At 40.8% G+C, this 25895-nt stretch overlaps 2 protein-coding genes across 10 annotated transcripts in view; one reads left to right on the plus strand and one right to left on the minus strand.

Moving 5' to 3' along the window:
- The window catches only part of LOC140730967 (TPR and ankyrin repeat-containing protein 1-like), a 141821-nt gene extending 134591 nt beyond the window's left edge, over positions 1-7230 (minus strand). For 2 of the 9 annotated variants that reach the window (XM_073052150.1, XM_073052110.1), the window contains exons 1-3: positions 3809-4236; positions 3558-3691; positions 3204-3257 (exon numbers count right to left, since the gene is read on the minus strand). The gene's annotated coding sequence lies outside the window, so the exon portion shown is untranslated. Of the gene's footprint in view, positions 1-3203; positions 3258-3557; positions 3692-3808; positions 4237-5526; positions 5762-5814; positions 5917-7107 lie in introns of those variants that run through there. The other 7 variants (XM_073052151.1, XM_073052101.1, XM_073052136.1 and 4 more) reach the window with 6 other exon arrangements.
- A 205-nt stretch (positions 7231-7435) lies between these two features.
- mlh1 (mutL homolog 1, colon cancer, nonpolyposis type 2 (E. coli)) overlaps positions 7436-25895 on the plus strand; it is a 102906-nt gene continuing 84446 nt past the window's right edge. The window contains exons 1-2 of the mRNA XM_073052169.1: positions 7436-7657; positions 14512-14602. Coding sequence (XP_072908270.1) covers positions 7545-7657; positions 14512-14602 — 204 coding nt within the window. The 5' untranslated portion in view covers positions 7436-7544. The remainder of the gene's footprint in view (positions 7658-14511; positions 14603-25895) is intronic.

A 25895-nucleotide genomic window follows, 5' to 3' on the forward strand; every position in this document is an offset into this window, starting at 1 on the left:
TAGCTAGGAGAACAAAAAGGTGTGGAGGGCACGAGAAAATCTAAGACAAAAAGGGTAAAGAAATCGAGTGAAAGTGTTTTAAAGACTTCAGTGAGTAGCAATACACAAAAATGAAAAGCAGAGTGACACTGTGAGTGCTGGTTATAACAATAGAAATGCTGTGTATCTGAAATTGCTGAACTCAACACCGAGTCTGGAAAACAATAACACGTCCAGTTCATTCTCAAGATTACACTGACCTTTTTCTGAAGAATATAGAAAGCCAAAGACAGAGGGCAGAGTTGAGTGTGAAATAGATACCAATTCCAGGCAATAAAATGGCAATATTCTATTCAGCAGTCACACAATTCACACTGTACGAAAGAGCAAACGTGACCAACAAATATTGTTCTTCCAACCATGGAAAGTGGCCTGCCACTGAAGAGAAATTATAATTACCATGGCAAATTTACATTGGTAATTTCAAACATTGATTTCAAAATGAATATTGGAATTACAATAATCATGAAACCAGAATTTTGAAAATGAAGGTGGACTTCCTGGTTATTATTCAATTGAATAAGTTCACTCCCATGACCTCCAAGATAATATTTGGTTTCGAATACCCTCATAGTTACAGAGGTGATTAAGCAATCACTTGTTAAAAATCCTGTACTTGGTCTGTCCCTGAAAGCATCCTTATTTCCTGTTAAACTCAGTGGATCTCCTGGCACACTAAGAAATGACTTGAAAAAAACATCAGCTTGTACTTTGCAATGTCATATTTCATAGAGCAAGTGCTCTTTTCAACATACAAAGACCCCTACAGTGTCACATACATTACATGTGCTGAAATTGTAATGGGAAGATTGTGCAAGTTACCAAGAAACCAACATATATGGTCAAAACGTAAGAAAGATTATGGAAACTTGATATGGTTATAGGGAGATCTTTAACTACTGAAACCATAGCCTGAAAGTACAGAAAATGCTAGAAATACTTAGCGGAACTGACAAACATCTGCACCAAGAGAAACAGAGTTAATTGTCAAGATCAGAAACACTTCGTTAGAACTGGAAAACAATTGCTTTAAAAATAAATTTTAAGCACAGACTTTTTTTTTTACAGAATGTCACTTCAGTACAGTGGATTCCAATTAATTGGGAACATCGGGAACAGTGTATTTTCGACTAAGTAAGTAGCTTCCCCAATTAGCTGATGTTTCATGGAGATAGTTAAAAACGTATGAAAAGACAAACTGCTATTTAGCGGTGTAATGAGCTATGCATTTAAATGAAATACAGAACAAATTAGGACGCCACTACTCGTGAAAATCTGTCATATCCGACAATGACAGGAAACCTACGTGGGAGGTTTTTAAAATGTATTTAAAAAGGCATTGCACCGTGGCAGTTCTACTCTCTAAACCTCGGGAGTCTGGGTCCAGTGGTAACTGGGGACTTCCCTGATTGCAGTGGATAAACATGCCTTGTCACAGAGCATCTCAAAACCGTTGGATCTTACCGTAGATTTCACTTGCCCAGTCCACTGGAGTTAAAATTGCACACTTGGACAGCGTGTCCCTAACTCAAATGTTCAAAGTTCAAGTAAATTTATGATCAAAGTATATATAGTCACCACATATGACCCTGAGATTCATTTTCTTGTGGGCATTCACAGTAAATACAAGAAACAATAGAATCAATGAAAGACCACCCCAACAGGTCAGGCAAGCAATCAATCAATCTGCACAAACACAAAAAGAAAATAAATAAATAATAGTAAATAAATAAGCAATAAATATGGAGAACATGAGGTTGTGAAAACAGTTCAGTGATGGGGCGAGTGAAGTTATCCCCTCCGGTTCAAGATGGTTGAGGGGCAATAACTGCTCCTGAACCTGGTAAAGCAGATCCTGAAGCTCCAGTACTTTCTTCCTGATGGAAGCAGCGAGAAGAGAGTATGGCCTGGATAGTGGGTGCTGTTTTTCTGCGACTGGTGGTGAGGGCTTCACCCGTGATGGACTAGGCACATGCACCACTTTTTGTAGACTTTCCCCATTCAAGGGCATCAGTGCTTCCATACCAGGCTGTGATTAACCTATCTCACCGGGTAATGAAACCCACCAGCAATCCTCGTCTGGTTTATCCCACCTGTCAAAATGGTGTTACCGGCGTGTGACCTCTGTCACATGCAAACAGCTAATCGAAGCCACAGCCAAGAGTTGAGTGTCTGGTAGAAAGCCAAGGCAACATTCAAGGTGATTGTTGCTACTTTCAAATTCTTTGTAGTTCCTAACATGTTGAAATAGTGAAATAGTTTCATTTTCACTTCTGGTTGTTTCTGACATTTCCAAGCCTGAATGCTTGAAACCACAGTGAGCAAAACATTACCAAATTGTCTTACCGCTTATTTATCACCAACTATAAATGACAAAAATCACTGCTTTTTGACATAAACACATAACTGACGCTATTTAAAAACTGTTTACTCCAAGCACAGCATAACTACACACAACTGACACATTAGAAATTGTTCAGTGAGTCTCCTGTCCTATTAAGCAGCAAATAAATGAAGAAATTCCACACTATTTTCCTTGATTAGTTTAACATTTGTCCCAAATAAGTGGCTGCCCCAATTAACCGACAGCCTAATTAACTGGAATACACTGTATTTTGAATATTTATTCAATACAATGCTTACTTTTAAAAAAACATAGATGCACGATGAAAAGTCTCTGACAGCTCTTGTTGTGTGATAAAAAAATATTTAAATTTCCCACTACCTCAATAATATTGACAGTTGAGACAATCTCAAAAATTAAACCCACTCATTTTCTATTAATCTTAACCCTGAAAATAGTAGCCTATTTAAAGTTAAACAAAAATGTGCAAGGAATCCAAAAGATTTTTTTTTCAGAATCAGGACAAGGGGTTTAAAAGATACTTCAGCTTGACAAACAAAAAGTGCAGGGATCTGGTAATAATAAAGCCAATAGCAGCTAATGAGCACATTGAGATTCCAGAATCAGATTAGAAGAATATATATTTTTAAGCTAACACATGAATAATCATTATTCAAGAAATAACCCTTGAGTATCAAAACCTCCTTAAATACAACCTTCACCCTTGCCATGAACAATATACCCATTAAAAACATACTACAGGATTTCAAATCTATCATTCTACTTGTCTTCCTTTTACTACTCAAATCAGAATACTCACTATCTGTATTTTCTCCCCCAGTACTTTACACCAAGGCAAAAGGAAGTACAGGTCCTGGAATACAAAACAAAAACAAGAAGTTGGAGGAAGTCAGTGAGCCAATCAGCATCTATGGAGACAAAAGAAACAAACGAAGTCTCAGTTGGAAACATTGACCTGTACAATTTGTCTCCACATATTCTGACTGACCCAACTTACTGTTTTTGTAGTGGAAACCTATTATGCCACAGTTCTACCAATCGCCTCATCACTGCAAATTACTGTAGGACAATGAGCACCATCACAATTAGGTATGGAGACAACATCATTAAATGTTTTATTTAATTACCTACACACAAAATAATAATCCATTACCTTCACACTGGTCTTCTGGCCTGGGTGCAGAAGCCCTTAAGGGTTCAGCACTGGAGTCTTTTTCAGGTCTATTAATGTGCTGTTCTGTCTGTTTCAATCTCCTGGTCTTCTTCCCTGCATTGAGGATTTATTTGCTAAACGATCAGCAATAAAAAAAAGTTAGTGTTACCAACCAGAAATACGAAAACATTCGAAAGAACTTATTAAATTAGGATTCAGACGTAAGATACTAAACCACAGATCCTACGTACTAATTCCAGGATATTCACGAGACAACAGATTCAATCGTGTGGCCAAACGAACAAAGCTGAAGCTGGTAAAGTCTTCTACACCTAGGATGCCTTCTGAAGCAGCCAAGGTAACAGAAGCAATGCAAGAACGGAGGCGAATAGGACACAGAGGCTGCGGGGTGAAACTTGCAAAGTGTCAACAAGTTGGAGTCGATAGGAACTGCGAGAGGTGAGCTGGGGGTGGGGGAGGAGAGACAACAGTGCGACAACTACCTCCGCACCCCATCCGAGTTTCGTGCCCGATTAATCCCTCGACCACTGTCTCACGGTCCACCCTTCATCGGAGCCGTCGCAATAGCTGGCTGCAATACGTCATCGCCGGGAAAACAAAACTTAAAACTCTTCCGAGGGAAAGAACTACACGTGTAACTTTCGATTCGTGCGCAGCTCAAAACAATCAATTTGTCCTCCAGTGCCCTGAACCCAACTATCGCTAGAACTACCGAGGTTTCACATTCCTGCCACCGCAGGGGAAGCAGTTCGTCACGTCTGCTCCTAATAAAACCATCTTCTCAATCAAACGCAGGTTTCCGGCAAAATGCGCGGTTGCTTCGCGAGATTGGGAGCAAAATATTCGGGACGCACTACAGTCGAGAAACGGCCTCACGGCGCCAGAGACCCCGCTACCACAGACCCTCTTGAATACCTTTATCATACCACCCCCAGCAGCGCATTCCAGGCACAAAATATTTTATTAAAATCTCCTTTGAATTCAACCCCTCTCACCTTAAATGCAGATGAAAGGCTCTCATAATCTTTTAAACTTCTATCATGCCTCCCTTCGGCTAGAGAAAACAACCCAAGTTTGTTCAAGTTCTCCTTTAACATCCAGCTAAACTCTTCTGCACCCCTCCCTATAATGGGGCAACTACAACTGAGTGCAGAATTCTGAACCAGAACATGCATAGGGTGACAAGAGAGGCAGAGGCAAATAACTGCAGTGCATTTTGTAGATGGATTGCATGCTTGGCAACGAAAGTAAGATGGCCAAAGGAATAAACCACTGTAGATAAAGAAAGTTAATGAAAGGCCATAGTGAAGAAGTAGCTTTGTACTCTTCCTTTGTAAACTCACAGCGAGTCCCTCTGTGTGAAGAGGGCAATGGATACCAATGCAGTCAAAAGAATAAACAAACATAGTGGTAAACACAAAGTGTACTGCTGATGCTGTGGTCAAATCAACAGGTACAAACAAGCTGGATGAACTCAGCAGGTCTCGACCGGAAACGTTGACTGCTTCTTTCAATGGATGCTGCCCGACCTGCTGAGTTCATCCAGCTTTTTTGTACGTCTTGAACAAACATATTAGTATAGCTGAAGACTAACATCCTACAAGAAAATATCACTTCTCTGTTTTAAATAGCCAACCTTTTATATAAAAGTAGTGAGCCCTTGGTTATACATTTTCCTGCAAGAGGAAAAGTATTCATGCTGTACAGATACTGTGTCTCAATCAAGTCCTCTTCTCTACACCACTTCCAGAGCATTTCCTCAGTGTTACTTCCCTGGTTGATTGTAATTTCTACCCTTCCAGTTCCTGACTTGAAGCTATATATTGAAGCCTGATGCAAAATACACATTTAATTCATCTGCCATCTCGTGGTTTTTCACAATAAATCCCAGACGTAAGTTCTATTGGACTATAGCTCAATGTGTTAATATTTTCAAAATATAGAAAACCTTAAATGTCAGCAGATGCTGGAAATCCAAAGCAACAGACACAAAATGCTGGAGGAACTCAGCAGGTCAGGCAGCATCTATGGAAATGAACAAACAGTTGATGTTTCAGGCTGAGACCCTTCTTCTAAGAAAGCCTTATTGTTTTTGTTAGTGGTGAGTTTTGCCACAGTAGCGTAGCCATTAAGGCTATTACAACTCCAGCACTGTTAGTAAGAAGCTTCTATGTCCTTCATGTGAGCATATGGGTTTCTCTGGGTGTTCTGGAAATCCCACAGTCCAAAGATGCACCTTGTAGTAGATTAATTGATCATTGTAAATTATCCTGTGATTAGGTTGGGATTGCTGGGTGGTGAGCTTCAATGGGCCACAAGGATCCGTTCAGTGCTGCATCTATAAATAAAATTAAAACAGCTTCAGAAAGGGGAAGGAAAGGAACATGCACCAGTTCTCACTGGGGGATCAACAGTGGGTGCAGTCTACAGTCAGGTTCAAATTGCTGGGTATTAATATATGGGATGAACTCTCCTGGGCCCAGTACATAGATGCAGTATTTACTTTCTGAGGTCGTTATGATGATTCACCCTAACAAACTTCTACAAGTATCCTGACTAGTTACATCACTGCTTGCTATGGCATTGCGAATGCACAGGAATACAAGAAGCTGCAGAGAGAAATCTGCCCAGTACAACACAAGCACAACCACCTCCGCATGCGTAGTGTCTACAGGGGCCACAGCTTCAAGGAGGCATCATCCATCATCAAAGATCCCGGGCCACCTTCCAGGTTATGGCATCTTCTCACAGCTAGCACTGGGCGGGAGGTACAGAAACCTGAAGCCTCACACCACCAGATTCAAGATCAGCCGCTTCCCAGCAAACACTGACCACGTGGATTTAACAACTCCGTCAGGTTTGTTTTGAAGAGCGCCAGCGTCAGCTTCTGCAGCCAACTGAGGAAACACCTCTGAGTAAATAACTTTGCAGTGCGAGGCTCGAAGCAGCCGCCAGTTCAACAGAACCAATCAGAACTGTAACACAATGTGAACTTATACGAATAGTATATCAACTCAAGCAATTCTCAAATGCCATCCTCTGTTAATAGCAACGTTTCGATAAACCATGTAAAAAAAGTTACACGCGTTTCATAACACAATGTTTTATACCTTCGCTGTTATAAAGCTAAAATTGACATTTTAGTCCAAATTCTAAGTTGTGATGACTACATTTCCCCCAAAGACTACCATCGGATTTTAAAATACAGAATATTTTGTTTTGTTTCTCTCACACACAAACTGCTGGAGGAACTCAGCAAGTCAGCTGGCATCTATGGAAGGGGAATAAACAAGCGACTTTTCGGGCCGAGACTCTCCCTAAATATTGTCTGACTTGGTGAGTTCCTCCAGTATTTTGTGTGTGTTGCTCAAGGTTTCCAGCATCCGCATCTCATGCGTTTTTGTTTTGTTTCCCTTTGGCCTTTCAGTTTGCAACATGGTGTATTATGTATGCAAATATCTTTCCAAGCACAGAACTGTGCTTTAGAACATACTAATGGGGATGAATAATCACAGGACTTTTCTGTTACCGTATCCACTGTTCATAACTGTAGACAAAACCTCCAAGTCAGCTTGGCCACCGTCATCCTCTTGCACATGCGGAACCAAGCTTCGGAGAGCAGTTTTTCCCCGGGGTTACACCTCCAAACAGCCGTACGGGGCGGGGGGGGGGGGGGGAGTGGGGGGGAGGCTGTGACCTCGCGCCAACCAGTTACGCTCGCACTTTCCATTTGGAAATGACTGACAGCCAGGGATCCCATCGCGAGCGGCTCCAGCCAACCGACTGACACCATTTGCTGCCGCTCGCGCGATAGGCGGGATTTCCTTTCGGAGCGACAGGCGCTGAGCCGGTCACGTGACGGCGGTGCTGGGCCACGTGAGTGTCGATGCGCCAACATTTCGGTGGCGGCGGGCTAACGTTTGTTTGGGTTTGGGGTCTTTTCCCCCGCGGTGGAGTGACCGCGTCATGGCTGTTCCTGGAGTGATCCGTAGGTTGGAAGACGTGGTGGTGAACAGGATTGCTGCTGGCGAGGTGATTCAGCGGCCTGCTAATGCCATTAAAGAAATGCTAGAGAACAGGTGGGCTGGACAGAATTCGTAAGAGAATCTATGTTGTGTGTGTTGGGGGGGGGGGGGGTGTAACGGGTCAGTCCGTTTGCATCGCTCCTTTAATTTTATTTTCTTATCTTAATAGTCCCCTCCTTCGAAATACAGTACCCTAACCACGGGACTATTTACAATGATCACTTAATCGACCAACCGGTAGGACGTTGAATTGTGGGGGAAGCCAGAGCACTCAAGTCATACAAACTCCTTACGGGCAGCCGAGGGAATTGAAGCCTGTTGCTTTTACTGTAAAACATTGTGTTAGCCGCTATGCTGCAGTATATTGACCGTGTCATAATCAATTGGACCTTGAGCAGGTGTGAAGTGAAATTCCTCATAGTTGTAAGAATAACAGTGTTGTATTAGTGGGAGATTTTAATTTCCCCCAGTATTGCTGGATGACCCAGAGTTTTAATGGCCAAGGTGGATGGAATTTGTGAAATATGCACCGTAAAGTTTCCTGAGTCAATAGATTTGAGGGCCCTATCTGGAATAGTGCAAGACTGAACCTTCTCATGGAACAAAGCTGGTCTGGCAACTGAATTGGGAGTCAAGGAACACTCTGGATCTTGCGACAGTACTTCCAACAGTTAATGATGGTGATGGAAAAGGATAGGACAGAATTAGGATCATAAAATGGAGCAGAGCTAATTCTGGGGGGATTTGAGCAGGATGAAGCCAGAGTTGTTTGCAAGAGCCTTTAAAGGGCAAGAAGCAAATGGCATGTGGGAAGGTTATGAGAGAAAGATATTAAGAGTCCAAGAGCTGCACCTTCCTGTAAGGGTGAAGGGTAAACCTGGCAAGTTTAGGGAACACGAGTGAATCTGCAGATGGTGGAAATAAATAAAAACACAAAATGCTGGCAGAACTCAGCAGGCCAGATAGCATCTATGGGAAGAGGCAGTGACGATGTTTCGGGCTAAACCTTCAACAGGAGTGAAGTAACATGGGATGGTCGAGGGGGGAATAAGAAGTGGGGGAAGGGATGAAGTAGAGAGCTGGGAAGTGATAGGCTGGGGGAAGGGGGAGAATTATGGGAAATAAAAGAGAAAGAAAGGTAGGGCTGGGGGGAGATTATAGTGAGGGGGGAAAAGAGAGAGAAAGAGAACCAGACTAAAATTATAGATAGGGATGGGGTAAGGGGGGTTGCAGGGGTATTGAATGTTCATGCCAGCAGGTAGGAGGCTACCTAGGCAGGAGATAAGGTATTGCTCCATCTTGCGTGTGGCCTCATCTTGATGGTAGAGGAGGCCATGGACAGACATATCAGAGTGGAAGTGGTCTGTGGAATTGAAGTGTGTGGCCACAGGGAGATCCCGCCACTGCTGGAGGACTGAGCGCCGGTGTTCAGTGAAATGGTCTCCCAGTCTGCGACGGGTCTCCCCAATGTATAAATGGCCACATCGGGAGCACCGAATACAGTATATCACCCCAGTTGACTCGCAGGTGAAGTAGTGCCTCACCTGAAAGGACTGTCTGGGGCCTAGGATGGTGGTGAGGGAAGAAGTGTGAGGGCAGGTGTAGCACTTCTTCCGTTTGCAGGGATTTAGGGAACCTTGGTTGAAGAGGGATACTGATGCCCTGGTCAAGAAAAATGGAAGCTTGTATATAAAAAGGGTAAATGATTATTTTTTAAAAAAAGGTTAAGAATACCGTTGGGGAAATCCGGAGGGCAAAGACCGGACATAAAATCTGACAGGCAAGGTTAAGAAAAATGTAAGAGGTTTTATAGCTAAATTAAAATGCTGGCTAGGGAAAGACTAAGTCCTCTTTGGAGATCAGAAGGGCTGCTTATGTCTCCACTCACAGGAAATGGGTAAAAAAAAAACTTGGGCTCTGTTTTTACTGGGGAGATTCATCAAACACAAACTCCCATGCTCAAGATGTAAGGAAAACAAGTGGAGATATTTTGGAGGACTTTGGTATTACCAGGAACGAGGTCTTTGCAGTCTTGTGTTGCAGATAAAATGTCCTGACCAAATGTCTCCTTGGACTTTGTGGAAGGCTAGAGGAAAAATTGTGCAGGCCCTCACTGAGCTATTTGCTTCATTATTAGTTACTGGTGAAGTTCCCACAGACTAGAACTTGGCTAGAGCTGTTCTGTTGTTTAAGAAGGATGGTAAAGACAAGCCAAGATACTACAGGGCCATCAGACTTACATCAGCCGGTGCCAGTTAGTGGAAGGAATTCTGAGGGCAGGATCTGACTGATTAGAAGGAATCAGCATTTAGTTTGTCCATGGGAGGGTTTTGTTTGAAGAATCTTTTGAAGTTGTTTTGAAGAGGTAACTAGAAAGGTAAATGAGAGTCGGGCAGTGTATGTTGTCTATCTAGATTTTAGCAAGGCCTTTGACAAGGCTTTCCATAGTAGGGTGGTTTGGAAAGTTAGGTCCCATTGATTCAAGGGAGACCTACTTAGATGGGTTCAAAATGGGCTCGGAGGTAGGAAGGAGAAGGGGATGGTTAAAGGTTGTTCCTCAGTGGAAGCCTGCGACATGTGCCACAGAGATCAGTTTTGCAATTGTTATTTATATTAATTATTTGCATATGATTGAAGACAGGTTGGTAAGTTTGATTATATGAAATTAGGAAGTATAGTGATAGTGAAGAAGCTTATCAGAGATTGCAGGGGATTGTGTTCAGATAGGGGAGTGGTTCAAGAAGCAGCAGATGGGTTTTAATACAGTTAAGTGTAAGGTAATAGTCAAATTATCATCAGACTGTATAGTAGGGCACTAGGGAGTGTAACGGAACAGCACAGTCTATTGAAAGCAGTGTCACATGTAGAAGGTAGTGAGGAAAATAGTACGCTGGCCTTTAGTTAAGACATTAAGTATCATAATTGGACATTATGTTGCAGTTGTACAGGCATTGATGAAGTTGCAGTCGTACTTTGCACAACTTTGGTCGCTCTTATAGGAAAGGCATGGTTAAACAGGAAAAGTGCAAAGAAAATTCATGATATTGCCCGGACTACAGGGTCTGAGTTGTAGGTAGAAATCCTTATTCCTTGGAATGTAGGAGAATGTGGAGCCACTTTATATAAAAAATGTTTAAAATTATGGGCCTAGGTAAAGTGGATAGTTGCAATCTTTTTCCAAGGGAGCACTAAAGGGCTTCCTTAGGGTGAGTATGGAGGGAATTGAAAGGGATGTGAGGGGCAACTTTTTTAAGCAGAATGTGGAATGAGCTGCTAGAGGGAGCATATACAATGGTATAATTTAAGAAGTACTTGCCATAGGTACATGGAGGGTTGAGGCTTGGAAGGATAAGGAGGAAATTCGGCCTATCAGGGTGGACAACATATTCGGCATGGACTGGGTCAAAGGACCTGTATCTGTGCTGTGACTTTATGCAATTTCCTACTAAAACCCATTCACTGGTAACATGTCCTTTTTGATGCAAATCGATTTTTGTCCATAAGTTGTAAGACTGTGTAGAGCATTGGTCAGACCGCACTTGAGCCCCTAATCTAGAAAAAGATGTACTGGCTTTGGAGAGGGTCTGGAGGAGGGTCATAAGAATGTCTCTGGGGAATGAAAGGGTTAATGTAAGAAATGCATTTGATTGCTCTTAGCCTGCACTTGCTGGAGTTTAGAAGAATAGGTGGGATCTCACTGAAAGCTTTTGAATATTGAAAGATCCAGGTACAGTGGATATGGAGAGGATGTTTCCAAGAGTGGGGGAGTCTAGGTTCACAGCCTCCGAATAAAGGGCTATCCATTTAGAATAGAGATGAGGAAGAATTTCTTTAGGCGATGGGTAGTGAATCTGGTATTTATTGCCGCAGATGGCTGTGGAGGTCAAGTCATTAGGTATATCTAAAGCGGAGGTTGATTAGGTTCTTGTTTAGTCAGAGCATCAAAGGTTATGGGGAGAAGACAGTGAGGTTGAGAGGGATATTAAATCAGTCATGATGGAATGGTGGAGCAGAGTCAATGGGCCGAATGGCCTAATTATGCTCCAATGTGTTGTGGCTTTATGCCCGTAAAATACACAAAAAATATCATTATGGAAGGATTGTAATGAGTGACATCAAAATCACAAGACTGATAAGAAGTAACAATAAAAGTGGTGAGAGGAAACTGATTTTGTTTGCAGGAACAAACTTATTTATTTCAATGTAGTAACATTAGGAGAGCTCATTTATTGGTGCTGGTGTGTGCAAGTCAAATACTTGTAACTGGTGCTAGGCTGTACACTTTGTTAACTGCATACTCTGCAGCCTTTCAGAACTGATCTATCACTACTACCCTGCTCTGGTCTTCTGCCTGCTCTGGATCTCTTTATTGCTAATTGCTGACGGGACATCAACTGTCTCGACTTCATCACACTCTGTTCCAATTCCAACCTAACTCCTTCCGAACGCTCTGCTCTCCACTCCCTCTGCACCTATCCCAACCTCACTATAAAACCAGCTGATAAGGGGGGAGCTGCTGTTGTCTGGCATACTGACCTCTACCTGACCAAGGCACAGCGACAACTCTCTGATACCTCCTCTTATTTACCCATTGATCATGACCCCACTAAGGAGCACCAGGCCATTAGCTCCTATACCATCACCAACCTTATCAGCTCTGGGGATCTCCCATCCACTGCCACCAAACTCATAGTTCCCACACCCTGCACTTCCCGTTTCTACCTCCTACCCAAGATCCATAAACCTGCCTGTCCAGGTAGACCCATTGTCTCAGCTTGCTCCTGCCCCACCAAACTCATTTCTGCATACCTTGACACTGTCTTATCCCCCCCTTGTTCAATCTCTTCCCACCTATGCTCGAACACTTCTCACGCTTTAAATTTTTTCAATGATTTTAAGTTCTCTGGCCTCCACCGCCTTATTTTCATAATGGACGTCCAGTCCCTATATACCTCCATCCCCCACCTGAACGGTCTCAAAGCTCTTCGCTTCTTTTTGGATTCCAGACCTAACCAATTCCCCTCTACCACCACTCTCCTCCGTCTAGCGGAATTAGTTCTTACTCTCAATAATTTCTCCTTTGGCTCCTCCCACTTCCTCCAAACCAAGGGTGTAGCCATGGGCACCCGCATGGGTCCCAGTTATGCCTGCATTTTTGTTGGCTTTGTGGAACAGTCCATGTTCCAAGCCTATATGGGTATCCGTCCCCCTCTTTTCCTCCGCTACATCAACGACTGCATTGGCGCTGCCTCCTGCACGCATGCTGAACTCGTCGACTTCATTAACTTTGCCTCCAACTTTCACCCTGCCCTTAAATTTACCTGGTCCATTTCCGACACCTCCCTCCCCTTTCTTGACCTTTCTGTCTCCATCTCTGGAGACAGCTTATCTACTCTAAGACTACAGAGTCTCACAGCTACCTGGACTATTCCTCTTTCCACCCTGTCTCTTGCAAAAATGCTATCCCCTTCTCACAATTCCTCCGTCTCCACCGCATCTGCTCTCAGGATGAGGCTTTTCATTCCAGGACGAAGGAGATGTCTTCCTTTTTTAAACAAAGGGGCTTCCCTTCTTCCACCATCAACTCTGCTCTCAAACGCATCTCTCCCATTTCCCGCACATCTGCCCTCACCCCATCCGCCCGCCACCCCACTCAGGATAAGGTTCCCCTTGTCCTCACCTACCACCCCACCAGCCTCCAGGTCCAACGTATAATTCTCCGTAACTTCCGCCACCTCCAATGGGATCCCACTACCAAGCACATCTTTCCCTTTCTGCTTTCCACAGGGATCGCTCCCTACGCGACTCCCTTGTCTACTCATCCCCCCCCCCCCCCATCCCTTCCCACCGATCTCCCTCCTGGTACAAGTGCTACACCTGCCCTTACACTTCCTCCCTCACCACCATTCAGTGCCCCAGACAGTCCTTCTAGGTGAGGCGACACTTCACCTGTGAGTCGGCTGGTGTGGTATACTGCGTCCAGTGCTCCCGGTGTGGACTTTTATATATTGGGGAGACCCGATGCTGACTGGCAGACCATTTCGCTGAACGCCTACGCTCGGTCCGCCAGAAAAAGCAGGATCTCCCAGTGGCCACACATTTTAATTCCACATCCCATTCCCATTCTGATATGTCTATCCATGGCCTCCTCTATTGTCAAAATGAATCCAAACTCAGGTTGGAGGAACAACACCTTATATACCGGCTGGGTAGCCTCCAACCTGATGGCATGAACATTGACTTCTCTAACTTCCGTTAATGCCCCTCCTCCCCTTCTTAGCCCATCCCTGTCATATTTAGTTTTTTTTCTCTCTCTCTCTGCCCATCACCCTGCCTGTTCTCCATCTCCCTCTGGTGCTCCCCCCCCCCCCCTTTCTTTCTCCTGAGGCCTCCCGTCCCATGATCCTTTCCCTTCTCCAGCTCTGTATCACTTTCGCCAATCACCTTTCCAGCTCTTAGCTTCATCCCACCCCCTCCGGTCTTCTATCATTTCGCTTTTCCCCCTCCCCCCACTACTTTCAAATCTCTTAGTATCTCTCCTTTCAGTTAGTCCTGACGAAGGGTCTCGGCCTGAAACGTCGACAGTGCTTCTCCTTATAGGTGCTGCCTGGCCTGCTGTGTTCCAGCAGCATTTTGTGTGCATTGTTTGAATTTCCAGCATCTGCAGATCTCCTCGTGTATCACTACTACTTTTTCATGAACACTTGCAGATTGACAATAAATTTAATCTTTTCCCAGGTCCACAAGTTCCCCAAATACACATTTTTTTAAAATTGTTCTGTATGTGTGATGGTTTACAGATTGAAATGCAATGATCCAAATTAATGTGCTGGGCAGTTTCTGATAATGTAGAAGACTTTGCTTGAACCGATTTGCTGTGATAATAGGATAATGTTTTTTGTTAACAGTTTGGATGCCAAATCTACAAATATTCAAGTTGTTTTAAAGGATGGTGGATTGAAGATGATTCAGATTCAGGATAATGGGACTGGTGTCAGGGTAAGAATTCTTTGTTTTACAAAATACAATAACTTATCTGGGTTCTGTTTGCATATCTTCAGTGTCGTGGAAAACACTACATAAAAAATGAGTAAGTTATAATTTCATTGCAGGCCATTAGCTACCTACTAATCTTTCTGTATCTCACTCATGGTTAATAATAATACAAGCATTTCTGCCAGGCTTCCAGCAGTTTTCCTTCACTGACCTCCCAGAATGTCCTTGATCAAGACCTGGGGATTTATCCATTTTCTATTTTGAAAACCACACCGGTTTTGATTGATTGTAGTGTTGCAAGCTATCTTGTATCACAATGAGGTTCAAGTAATAGAAATTGGTTTACAGCTGGACAGAGCCTTTGAGATATAGTCCTGAAATACAGCTCATCAGATATAGCTTAGCAACCTGTTGTTTCTGTTCTGCATTCAAATCCCAGTCCTGAGCACTGAGCACAGACCTCTAGAATGACACTTCACTATGGTACAGAGGGATGTTATGCTGATGGAAGGGATTAAATTTGATTTCCCATCTGATTTGTTGGCTAGACACAAAATAACCCATGTTTTAAAAAAAGGTAGGTTAACATCTCCTGTGTTGTACCCCAAAATTTAACTGCATGTGTTACTGAATTCGACCATCTTGTAATTGTTTGTGGGACTTTGCTATATCAAAAATGATTGCTACATTTCCACTATGACACTGGAGAATACTGCTCAGTGTTTTTTTTGGAAGATGTAAATTCTTTCCGATGGCCTGCAAAAAAAGTATGCATTTCAAAGTGATGTGGCAAATTGCAGAATGCAAATGAATTTTTTTTAACCATAGACCAGGTGCAGAAGTTGAAAAACTTGCGTGTCAATCTGCTTATGCACTAATAATCGCATAGGTTTTCCGTCATTACTAAATGTTGCACCCCATCAAATTCAAGCAGCTGTATGAATCTGTGAATATGAGTCTTTGGACAGTCAAAGGCCTTTGGAATTTCGCATGATGTGTGTTTTGGTTGCCTTCAGGTCAAGTCTATCACATTGTAAGAGTCATTACATCTAGACTTTCTGGTAATCGATTTCCATAACAACAGTTGGAGAATCCATTGCACTACACTACTGACCTCTCAATATTGAGTCTATTTGAAATATAAACCCTTGAATGCTGTCAAAAGCTCTGTGTAGTTGTCACAGAATGGAATATGCTGATAATATGTGTATCGTCTTTAGAGGTGTAAAGGGAGAGAAAGACAAATTAACTGGAAGTTACATTAGGAAATAACCTGAAGGTCTTTTGCACAAAATTAATGATTCTTTGATTCATTGTTATATAGCATGGAATCAGTCCCATCAGTCCAACTTTTCCATGACAACTAAGATGCTTACCTATTCTAATACAATTTACCTATGCTTGGCTAGTATCCCTCAGATCTTCCCTATGTACCTGTAAAAAATGTATTTTGTATGTTGCACCTAGCAGCCACTACTATCGCTTCTCAGCCTTTTGGCTAAGATCTAGTGTTGTGTAGTATCTCTGTGGGGATGGGAAGTTGTCTCTCAGATTTCCATTAAATCTTTCCCCTCTCACATTAAGCCTATGTACTGTTATTTTTAGACTGTCCTACCCTGGGAAAATAATTATGGCTATTTAACTTGCCTATGTCCCTCATGATTTTGTATATAAACAGTCCCCAAGTTACGACAGGGTTCTATTCTGTGAACTATTGGTAAACTGAACTGCTTGTAACATTCAACTGATATACTTTCCAAGCATTCATTCATATGTACAAGCCAAAAGCCAGGCAATTATAACGTGTGGACCTGTATCCATACCACCTTCGCGATGGGTGGGGGGAAGTGGTCCCACCTTATCTCATCCTTCATTAATCAAGTCCTCCAATCCTAGCAACATTCCCAATCAACCTTTGTAAGTTCCTATGTAATGCTGTCAAATTTGGCCTTGCCCAAATTTCGAACTTGTGGATCAATTCTGTCATCTATATACTACTAAAACTTTCATGCTCTGTCTGTCTGTCTGTGACCTCTAATTAATGCAAACAGTGCATTACAGCCCCCACCAGCGGAAAGAGACTGCGTCTGCATTTGGTCTGTCACTCCCAACGTGCATTGTGGGAGCTGTAGTTCATATGGCTGAGTTGAAACCCAGGTTAGACGGTAAGAAGGGACGACTGATAGAGGTTCTACGGGGGAACGGGGAATTGGGGTGAGCTGTCAGCCGAGTCTCCGATACATCAGAGGGAAACTCGAAATGTTGCCATCAGAAGTGTCCGTTGTTAAACCAGGAGGAGCTGTATTTGCCTTGCTGCACGTCTTTCTTCTTTAATAAGTTGAGTTTTTCATCTTCAATTTCCAAGCAAAGCAATACCAATAGCATTCTTGAAAATTTAATGTTCATTCTGATCACATCAGACTGCACTACCTTTCTCTCAAAAGGTGCCCCAACGGGTCACCCCATTGTCTAGTTTATCATATTTATCTTGAAACTAGTAGAATTATGATCACTGGTTTCAAAGAGCATCCTATTGACACACCAGTCACTTTTCTGCTTTTTTTCTTGGAGGAGGTTGAGTGTAGCCCCATTTCTTGCAGGGCAAACTACATATTGCTTAAGAAATCTTTACTGGACTCACAAAACAAATTTTCTCCCATGTAAAATTCCAGTCAATGTTAGGGAAGTTTAAAATAGTATATTATTACAATCCTATTATTTCCACACCTATCTGATTTCCCCTACAAATTTGCTCCTCTAATTCCTTCAGGGATGAAGCTATATTCTATCAAAGTGATTCATAGTCATCATTATGTGTTGTGTCGTATTGATGGGGTATTGCAGCCAATGGGGTAACATTTTTTTTTATTTTGCTCCTACCTTACCTATCTTTATTTCCTACCAGTTTTTTCAAACCTTATTATGAATCTTAATATTGCTCTAATATGTCTTTGAGAAAGACGAAAGCCTCTGCAAAAGAAAAAGACTCTCCAACTACTTTGGAATCAATTGGAGAGTTCCTTAAAAAGCAAAAAACAGAACTCTGAGGAATTTCAAAATCTTAATGTTAAGTTGGACGCTATTCAACAAACTTTAATCGAACATGAAAAGCGAATAAAGAGAACAAAGAAGCTTTGTTGTTACTGGAAGCGGACTTAGAAGACATGAGTAAGCTTTGCAAAACAATTATCATTACCTAATGAAAAATTAACAAAGAAGATTACCAACCTGGAAAGCAAAAGTAGAAGGAACAATTTAAGTATTCTGGGTGTTGAAGAATCAATTGAAGGTGCCCACCCCACGGAGTTCTTTGCAAGTTTTTTGAAGCAGCTATTCCCTGATTTACCGTAGATTCCGGACTACAGAGCGCACCTGATTTTAAGCCGCTGGCACTAATTTTAGAAATAAAATCATTTTTTTAAATGTAAAGGCCGCACCGGATTTTAGGCCGCACCGGATTTTCGGCCGCAGGTGTCCCACGTTGTAATATGAGATATTTACACAGAAAGATATTACACGTGAGGATTTTTTTAACTTTTAATTAAATCCATATGGTAACAAAAACAAATACATATTGCAAATGCTTTTTTTCGAACCGTGCCCGTACGCGGCTACTTTTAAATATACGTTGCGTATACTTCTTTACTGAACAACATTCCAATATCTCCTAACGACTGGTAAAAAATATATATACTGCAGCCTACCAGGAAAAGTTATTGATACCTTTAACTTAAAAGCAGATTTCGCTCGGATCCAAAGCCGCTCGCGGAATCCGCTCCCCCCCCTCCTTTCCGTTTCATCGCAAACGGCATTTAAAAGCAGATTTCGCTCGGATCCAAAGCCGCTCGCGGAATCCGCTCCCCCCCTCCTTTCTGTTTCATCGCAAACGGCATTTTCCCACAAGACGCCGCGAAACCGGGTGTGACGTCATAGCATCCCGCGATGTAGTACAGAAAACAAATATAGTTTAAACTAAGTAGGGTAGGTAGCACAATGCTTCGAGTGTTTTCCATGTTGATGAGGGTGAGTACAAATGACTGATTTACAATAATTTAATTGTGAAAGTGCGCTTGATTTATCGTACAATTTCATTGGACCTCTGTGAACTACTCATCAATTTTATTGGTCTACTGTTACGAGGCAAAATGTTTACGAGGCGGCATGAAAAAAACCTTGCATTAGCCGCTTTGGATTATTGGCCGCAAAGTTCAAAGCTGTTCAAAATGTGGGAAAAAAGTAGCGGCTTAAAATCCGGAATGCCTAAGCTGGCCCATCGATCGCTGGTCCCTAAACCAAAGGCAGGAGAGCGTCCCAGGTTGGTCTTTTTATGTTTTCATTTCACAGTAAGGAGCTTTTAATCCAACATACCTGTCGAGTTGGAATGATTGATTTCAACAGGAAGATGATTAGATTCGTGGAAGATTATGCACCAGAGGTTATGACTGAATGTGTCAAGTATAAAGAAGTCATGTCACTGCGTTATAAGAAAGGGTTTGAGCCCTCCCTTTATTTCCCTGCACGTCTTAGAATCGTTTTGAAAAATGGTGAGTGGAAATGGCTGGGATCAGTTGAAAATGCACAGAAGTTTTTGGAAGCAGAAGATTAATTGCATTATATTTCTTACAAGAGCAATTATCTTTTAAATGTTGGACAGAATAAGGTTTTAATAAACTTGAGTTTTGACTGTTTATATATCTTGTTTTTTGATATTTTTCACTATTTTATCCTCCTTTGTGAGGTTTATATATTTCTTTTGAAATTGTTAAAATGAGTCCTCTTATGCTTTGGATTTTTGATCTAAGTTTTTTCTATGTTTTGTCTGGGTAGGAACATAACATCCTTGGATGATTTTGGAGTTTTGCCAGCAGGATTCCATGGGCAGGGTTGTCTGTAGGGTTAGCATGCGGGCTGTCCTTTGGCTTTTTTGGCTTGGGGAGAGGGTGGGGTTTCTTTTTTCTTTTTTTCTGGAAGCTGGGTTGGGCTACCATCCAAATTTACTGTTTGAATACCTTATTTTATGGTTTCTCCTTTGGACCTAATTATGCTCAGACCTTTAACTCTTCCGTTAATTAGAATTTAAAATGTAGCGAAATAACTTAGTTTTAATGTGAAAAGGTTAAATCATCCTGTGAAACGGAATAAGATCTTTGCTTATATTGAAAAGTTAAGGGCCCCCATTTTTCTACAAGAAACACGTGTACGTAGCTGTGTTAGTGCATGCCTTTTTACTAGGTGGAGGGGTCTACAATTTCATTTTTCATTCAGAGCAAAATCTTGAGGGGTCTCAATCTTTATAGATAATACAATTTCTTTTGTTCAACATAGAGTTGTCTCTGACCCTAATGGGTGATTTGTCATAGTCCCAGGGAAACTAGACAATAAATTAATTGTATTTGCTAATGTGTATGACACAGAAGTTTTTGAGCGTTTCTTTTCATTCTTGCCAGATTTGAGTTTTTATTCTTTAGTGACGGGAGGAGATTTTAATTGTTGTCTAAACCCAGTATTAGATCGTTCTTCTCTTAAATTAGCCACACCTAATAAATCAGCTTTATTTATTCAATCCTTTCTAATAAAATGTGATATTGTTGATGTCTGGCGTTTTCTTTACCCAGCAGAAAGGGAGTATTCATTCTTCTCTCATGTCCATCTTTCCTATACTAGGATTGATGTTTTTTATTGATAGTCAAATGATTCCATGACAGTCGGCCCTCCTTATCTGCGAATTCCGCATGCACGAATTCAACCGACCACAAATTGCGAAAACCCGGAAGTGCTCTTCCAGCACTTGTTGTTCGAGCATGTACAGACTTTTTTTGTTCTTGTCATTATTCCCTGAACAATGCAGTATAACAACTATTTTACATAACATTTACATTGTATTAGGTATTACATAAGTAATCTAGAGATGATTTAAAGTATGCGGGAGGATGTGCATGGGTTGTCGTGGATCAGGATCGAAAAAAATCGGAAGTTCTCTTACTAAGTAAGTCGGAACAAGTACATCCAGTATTATTTAGCATCAGTTAGTGAAACATTTGTCTTAGTATATAGTATATATTTTACCTTTCTGTGCATATAAAATGCTAAAGAACCTATGTTTCAGCGCTGGGCGATCCAGTGACAGATCGCTCCCGAGTGCGCTCACCACTGTGTCGGGTTGATGTGGAGGATCAAAAACCAAAACCCAATAATTAAACCATTACATTGCTTAGTAATAATTGTAGCTTTCATCGGGACAGAGCCTTTCTCACTTTATTCTTTAAAATTGTTCCGATCGTTGACCGACATAGCCTAACGCTTTTCCAATGACTGATGGCGTTTCTCCTCTTTCCAAACACTTTATTATTTCCACTTTATTTTCAATCATGATTATTTTCATGAACAGAAACACTGCAGATTCAGATCTCTGCCGCCGGGTCCTAATGTCCACCGCACTGAGACAGGTTGAATAAGGGACTTGAGCATCCGCAAATTTTGGTATCCACGAGGGGTCCCGGAACCAATTCCTTGCGGATAAGGAGGGTTGTCTGTAGTTTGATCCATTGAATATAAAGAAATAGCTGTGTCCAACCACTCTCCTGTATTTCTATCTTTAAATTTTCCTGGTTTCACTCATACGAACAGGTCCTGGCAATTTAATTCAAAATTTTTTAAATTTCTGAAGAGTCACCCAAATTTTTTTTTTGAAGAAAATGCATTGGAAGAGACTTAGTCTTATCATTTGGAACACCTTTAAGGCATATATCAGAGGACAAATTATCTCTTATACTGCATATATTAAGAAAACTAATAAAAAGAGAACTGATTTAGTTACCGTAGATGCCGGATTATAAGCCGCTACTTTTTTCCCACGCTTTGAACAGCTTTGAACACTGCGGCTTTTACTACGGTGCGGCTAATGCATGGTTTTTTTTCATGCCGCCAAAAACATTTTGCCTCGTAACAGTAGACCAATAAAATTGATGAGTAGTTCACAGAGGTCCAATGAAATTGTACGATAAATCAAGCGCACTTTCACAATTAAATTATTGTAAATCAGTCATTTGTACTCACCCTCATCAACATGGAAAACACTCAAAGAAAAGCATTGTGCTGCCTTTATGGCAGTTATTTAGTTTATAATATTTTCGCTTAGTAATTCATTTGTTAGTTAAAGTTAGAAGTGTTTTAACTATATTTGTTTTCTGTACTACATCCCGGGATGCTATGATGTCACATCCGGTTTCGCCGCGTCTTGTGGGAAATACCGGTTTGCGATAAACGGGAAGGTGGGGGCGAGCGGCATTAGACCCGAGCGAGAACGCTGCTTTTAAGTTAAAGGCGATCAATAACTTTTCCTGGTAGGCTGCAGTATATATATTTTTTTTACCAGTCGTTAGGAGATATTGGAATGTTGTTCGTGCACTGTTCAGTAAAAAAGTATACGCAACGTAATTTGTGTGTTACTGATACGTATGTATATTTAAAAGTAGCCGTGTTACAGGCACGGTTCGAAAAAAAGCATTTGCAATATGTATTTGTTTATGTTACCATACGGATTTAATTCAAAGTTAAAAAATCCTCACGTGTAATATCTTTCTGTGTAAATATCTCATATTACAACGTGGGACACCTGCGTCTTAAAATCCGGTGCGGCTTGTACAAGTACAAAATTGATTTTCTTTCTAAAATTAGAGCCTGCGGCTTTTAATCAGGTGCGCTCTGTAGTACGGAATCTACGGTAATTAAAACAATTAGACCAGAAATATGTTTTGGCACCAGACCCTGAAGTAGACAAAAGACGTATTGAAATTAAAACTAAATATGATCTTATAACATATCCAATTGAAAGCCAACTTTTAAAAGATAGAAGCCAATTCTACAAACCCCATTTCCAGAAAAGTTGGGATATTTTCCAAAATGCAATGAAAACAAAAATCTGTGATATATTAATTCACGTGAACCTTTATTTAACTGACAAAAGTACAAAGAAAAGATTTTCAATAGTTTTACTGACCAACTTAATTGTATTTTGTAAATATACACAAATTTAGAATTTGATGGCTGCAACACACTCAACAGAAGTTGGGACAGAGGCATGTTTACCATTGTGTTACATCACCTTTCCTTTTAATAACACTTTTTAATCGTTTTGGAACTGAGGATACTAATTGTAGTAGATCTGCAATTGGAAATTTTGTCCATTCTTGCTTGATATAAGACTTCAGCTGCTCAACAGTCCGTGGTCTCCGTTGTTTGATTCTCCTCTTCATGATGCGCCATACATTTACAATAGTAGATCTGGACTGGCAGCAGGCTGTGTCTACAAAGCCACACTGTTGTAGCCCGTGCAGAATGTGGTCTGGCATTGTCCTGCTGAAATAAGTATGGACGTTGCCTTGATGGCAACATATGTCTCTCTAAAATCCTAATATACGCCTCAGAGTCAATGGTACCTTCCCATACATGCAACTCACCCATGCTGTGGGCACTGATGATCCCACATACCATCACAGATGCTGGCTTTTGCACCTTTCGCTGATAACAATCAGGATGGTCGTTTTCACCTTTGCCACGGAGAACTCGATGCCTGTTTTTTTCCGAAAACTAGCTGAAATGTGGACTCATCTGACCACAGCACCTGGTTCCACAGTCTTTCGGTCCATCTGAGATGAGCTTGGGCCCAGAGAACTCGCCGACGTTTCTGCATAGAGTTGATGTATGGCTTCCTCCTTGCGTAATACAGTTTCAAGTTGTATTTCTGGATGCAGCGACGGACTGTGTTAAGTGACAATGGTTTTCCGAAGTACTCCCGAGCCCAGGTGGCTATAATTGTCACAGTAGCATGACGGTTGCTTAGGCAGTGTCGCCTGAGGGCTCAAAGATCACGCGCATTCAACAGTGTTTTCTGACCTTGCCCTTTACGCACTGAGATGTCTCTGAATTCTCTGAAACTTTTCACAATATTATGTACTGTAGATGTTGAAAGACCTAAATTCTCTGCAATCTTGTGTTGGGAAATGTTCCTTTTGAACTGACTAACAATTCTCTCATGAATTTTGGCACAAAGGGGTGGCCACAACCCATCCTTGCTTGCAAAGACTGAGCCTTTGATGGATGCTACTTTTATATCCAGTCATGATACCTCACTTGCTGCCAATTAGCCTGCTTAATGTGGAGTCTTCCAAACCGGTGTTACTTGAATATTCTGTGCACTTTTCAATTTTATTTTAACTGTCCCAACTTTTGTTGAGTGTGTTGCAGCCATCAAATTCTAAATTTGTGTATATTTACAAAATACAATTAAGTTGGTCAGTAAAACTATTGAAAATCTTTCTTTGTACTTTTGTTAGTTAAATAAAGGTTCACGTGAATTAACATATCACAGATTTTTGTTTTTATTGCATTTTGGAAAATATCCCAACTTTTCTGGAAATGGGGTTTGTATATACATGGAGAAAAAACCAGTAAAGTATTGGCTAATCAATTGAAGACCTTTACAGCTAAACAGCAAATTAAAGAAATTTGTAAAACCAATGGTGATATGGCAACTGACCATTTTGAAATAAATGACACTTTTAGAGAATTTTATCCTAAATTGTATAGTTCTGATTCTGTTAAAGATAACACTGCAATTAACAATTTTTTAGACTAATTAAATATTCCTGGACTTCCGGTTGATAATCGAAAGCAGTTGGATCAACTTATTTCTCAGGAGGAAATCACTGTGGTTATACGTTCATTGCATTCTGGGAAATCTCCAGGACCCAACAGATTCTCTGGAGAATTTTATAAGTTTTTTTTCATCGCTTATACCTTATTTATTGTCTACCCTTTTTGAGTCCTTAAAGGTCGATTGTCTTTTTATGAAGCTTCCATTTCGCTTATTCTTAAAAAGAATAAAAATCTCACAGAATTCTCTTCATATAGACCAATCTCTTTACTCAATGTAAGATCCTATCTAAAGTTTTGGCCTGTAGACTCAAAAATATTATACCTTCTATAATATCTGATGATCAGACAGGATTTATTAAAAATCAATATTCCCATTTCAATATATGGTGACTGTTAAATGTTATCCATTCTCCATCCAAGGAAATGTCAGAATGTGTGATTTCTTTAGATGCAGAGAAAGCTTTTGATCGAATTGAATTGAATTACCTATTTAAAATCTTAGAAAAATTTAATTTTGGGCCCAATTTTATCCATTGGATTAAATTACTTTCTTTATCTCCCTCTGCTTGGGTCCTTAGTAATTTCAGATTTCTAAACCAATTAAACTCCAACTTGGAACAAGACAAGGTTGCCAACTGAGTCCTTTGCTTTTTGATTTGGTATTAGAACCTTTAGCAATTGCCTTTCGAGAGTCTAAAGATATCACCGATATCTTAAGGAAAGGTACTATGCTGTTGACCTATTGCTTTTCATATCTAATGTTACTACTTCTTTACCCTTCATGTTTCGTTTACTGACTAATTTTAGTCAGTTTTCAGGATATAAATTGAATTTACATAAGTGAATTGTTTCCTTTAAACAATTTGATACCAATATTAACCTTCCTTTTAAAATTGTAAGAAAACAATTTACATACTCGGGCGTAACAATCACTAAGAATTTCAAAGATCTATTTGAAGAAAATATTTTTTAAATGAATTATGTGAAAAAAACACTTTCTAATTGGTCGCCTCTCTCTTTATCATTGATTGGTCAAATTAATTCTATTAAAATTAATATTTTACCTAAATTTATTTACCTTTTTCAAGCTGTACCTGTTTTTATTCCCAAGTCTTTTTTTGATTCTCTAGTTTCAATTCTTTTTTCCTATATATGTTAGAATTGATAACCCCAATTAAATAAAGCCCACCTTCAAAAAAGCAAGAAGAATGGTGGCCTTGCTTTACCTAATTTTAGGTTGTATTTTTGGGCAATTAACATACAAAATCTTACATTTGGTTATAGTATATTAATCGTGAGGACTGTCCGATATGGGTCTTTTTGGAAGCTAATTCCGTCATGAAATTTTCTATTATTTCACTTCTTGGATCCTCTCTTCCTTTATCTGTAAATAAATTAACTAACAGTTTGGTGGATAAACACATTGGGTGAATCTCCTCCTACTGGGTCTGCGCAGAACACACAGAAAACAAGCGAAGAGGAAACGGTATACTTGGTGCACGTTTGTCCAGTTACAGACTAACAAAATTTAAAAGGAAATTGCCAAATGAAAGACATAGTGCGTGTTTGTCCAGTTACAGACTAGAAAAACTTGAAAGGAAATTGCCAAATGAAAGACGTAGTGCGTGTTTGTCCAGAA

Source organism: Hemitrygon akajei, chromosome 1, assembly GCF_048418815.1.
Source record: "Hemitrygon akajei chromosome 1, sHemAka1.3, whole genome shotgun sequence".
Taxonomy (NCBI): domain Eukaryota; kingdom Metazoa; phylum Chordata; class Chondrichthyes; order Myliobatiformes; family Dasyatidae; genus Hemitrygon; species Hemitrygon akajei.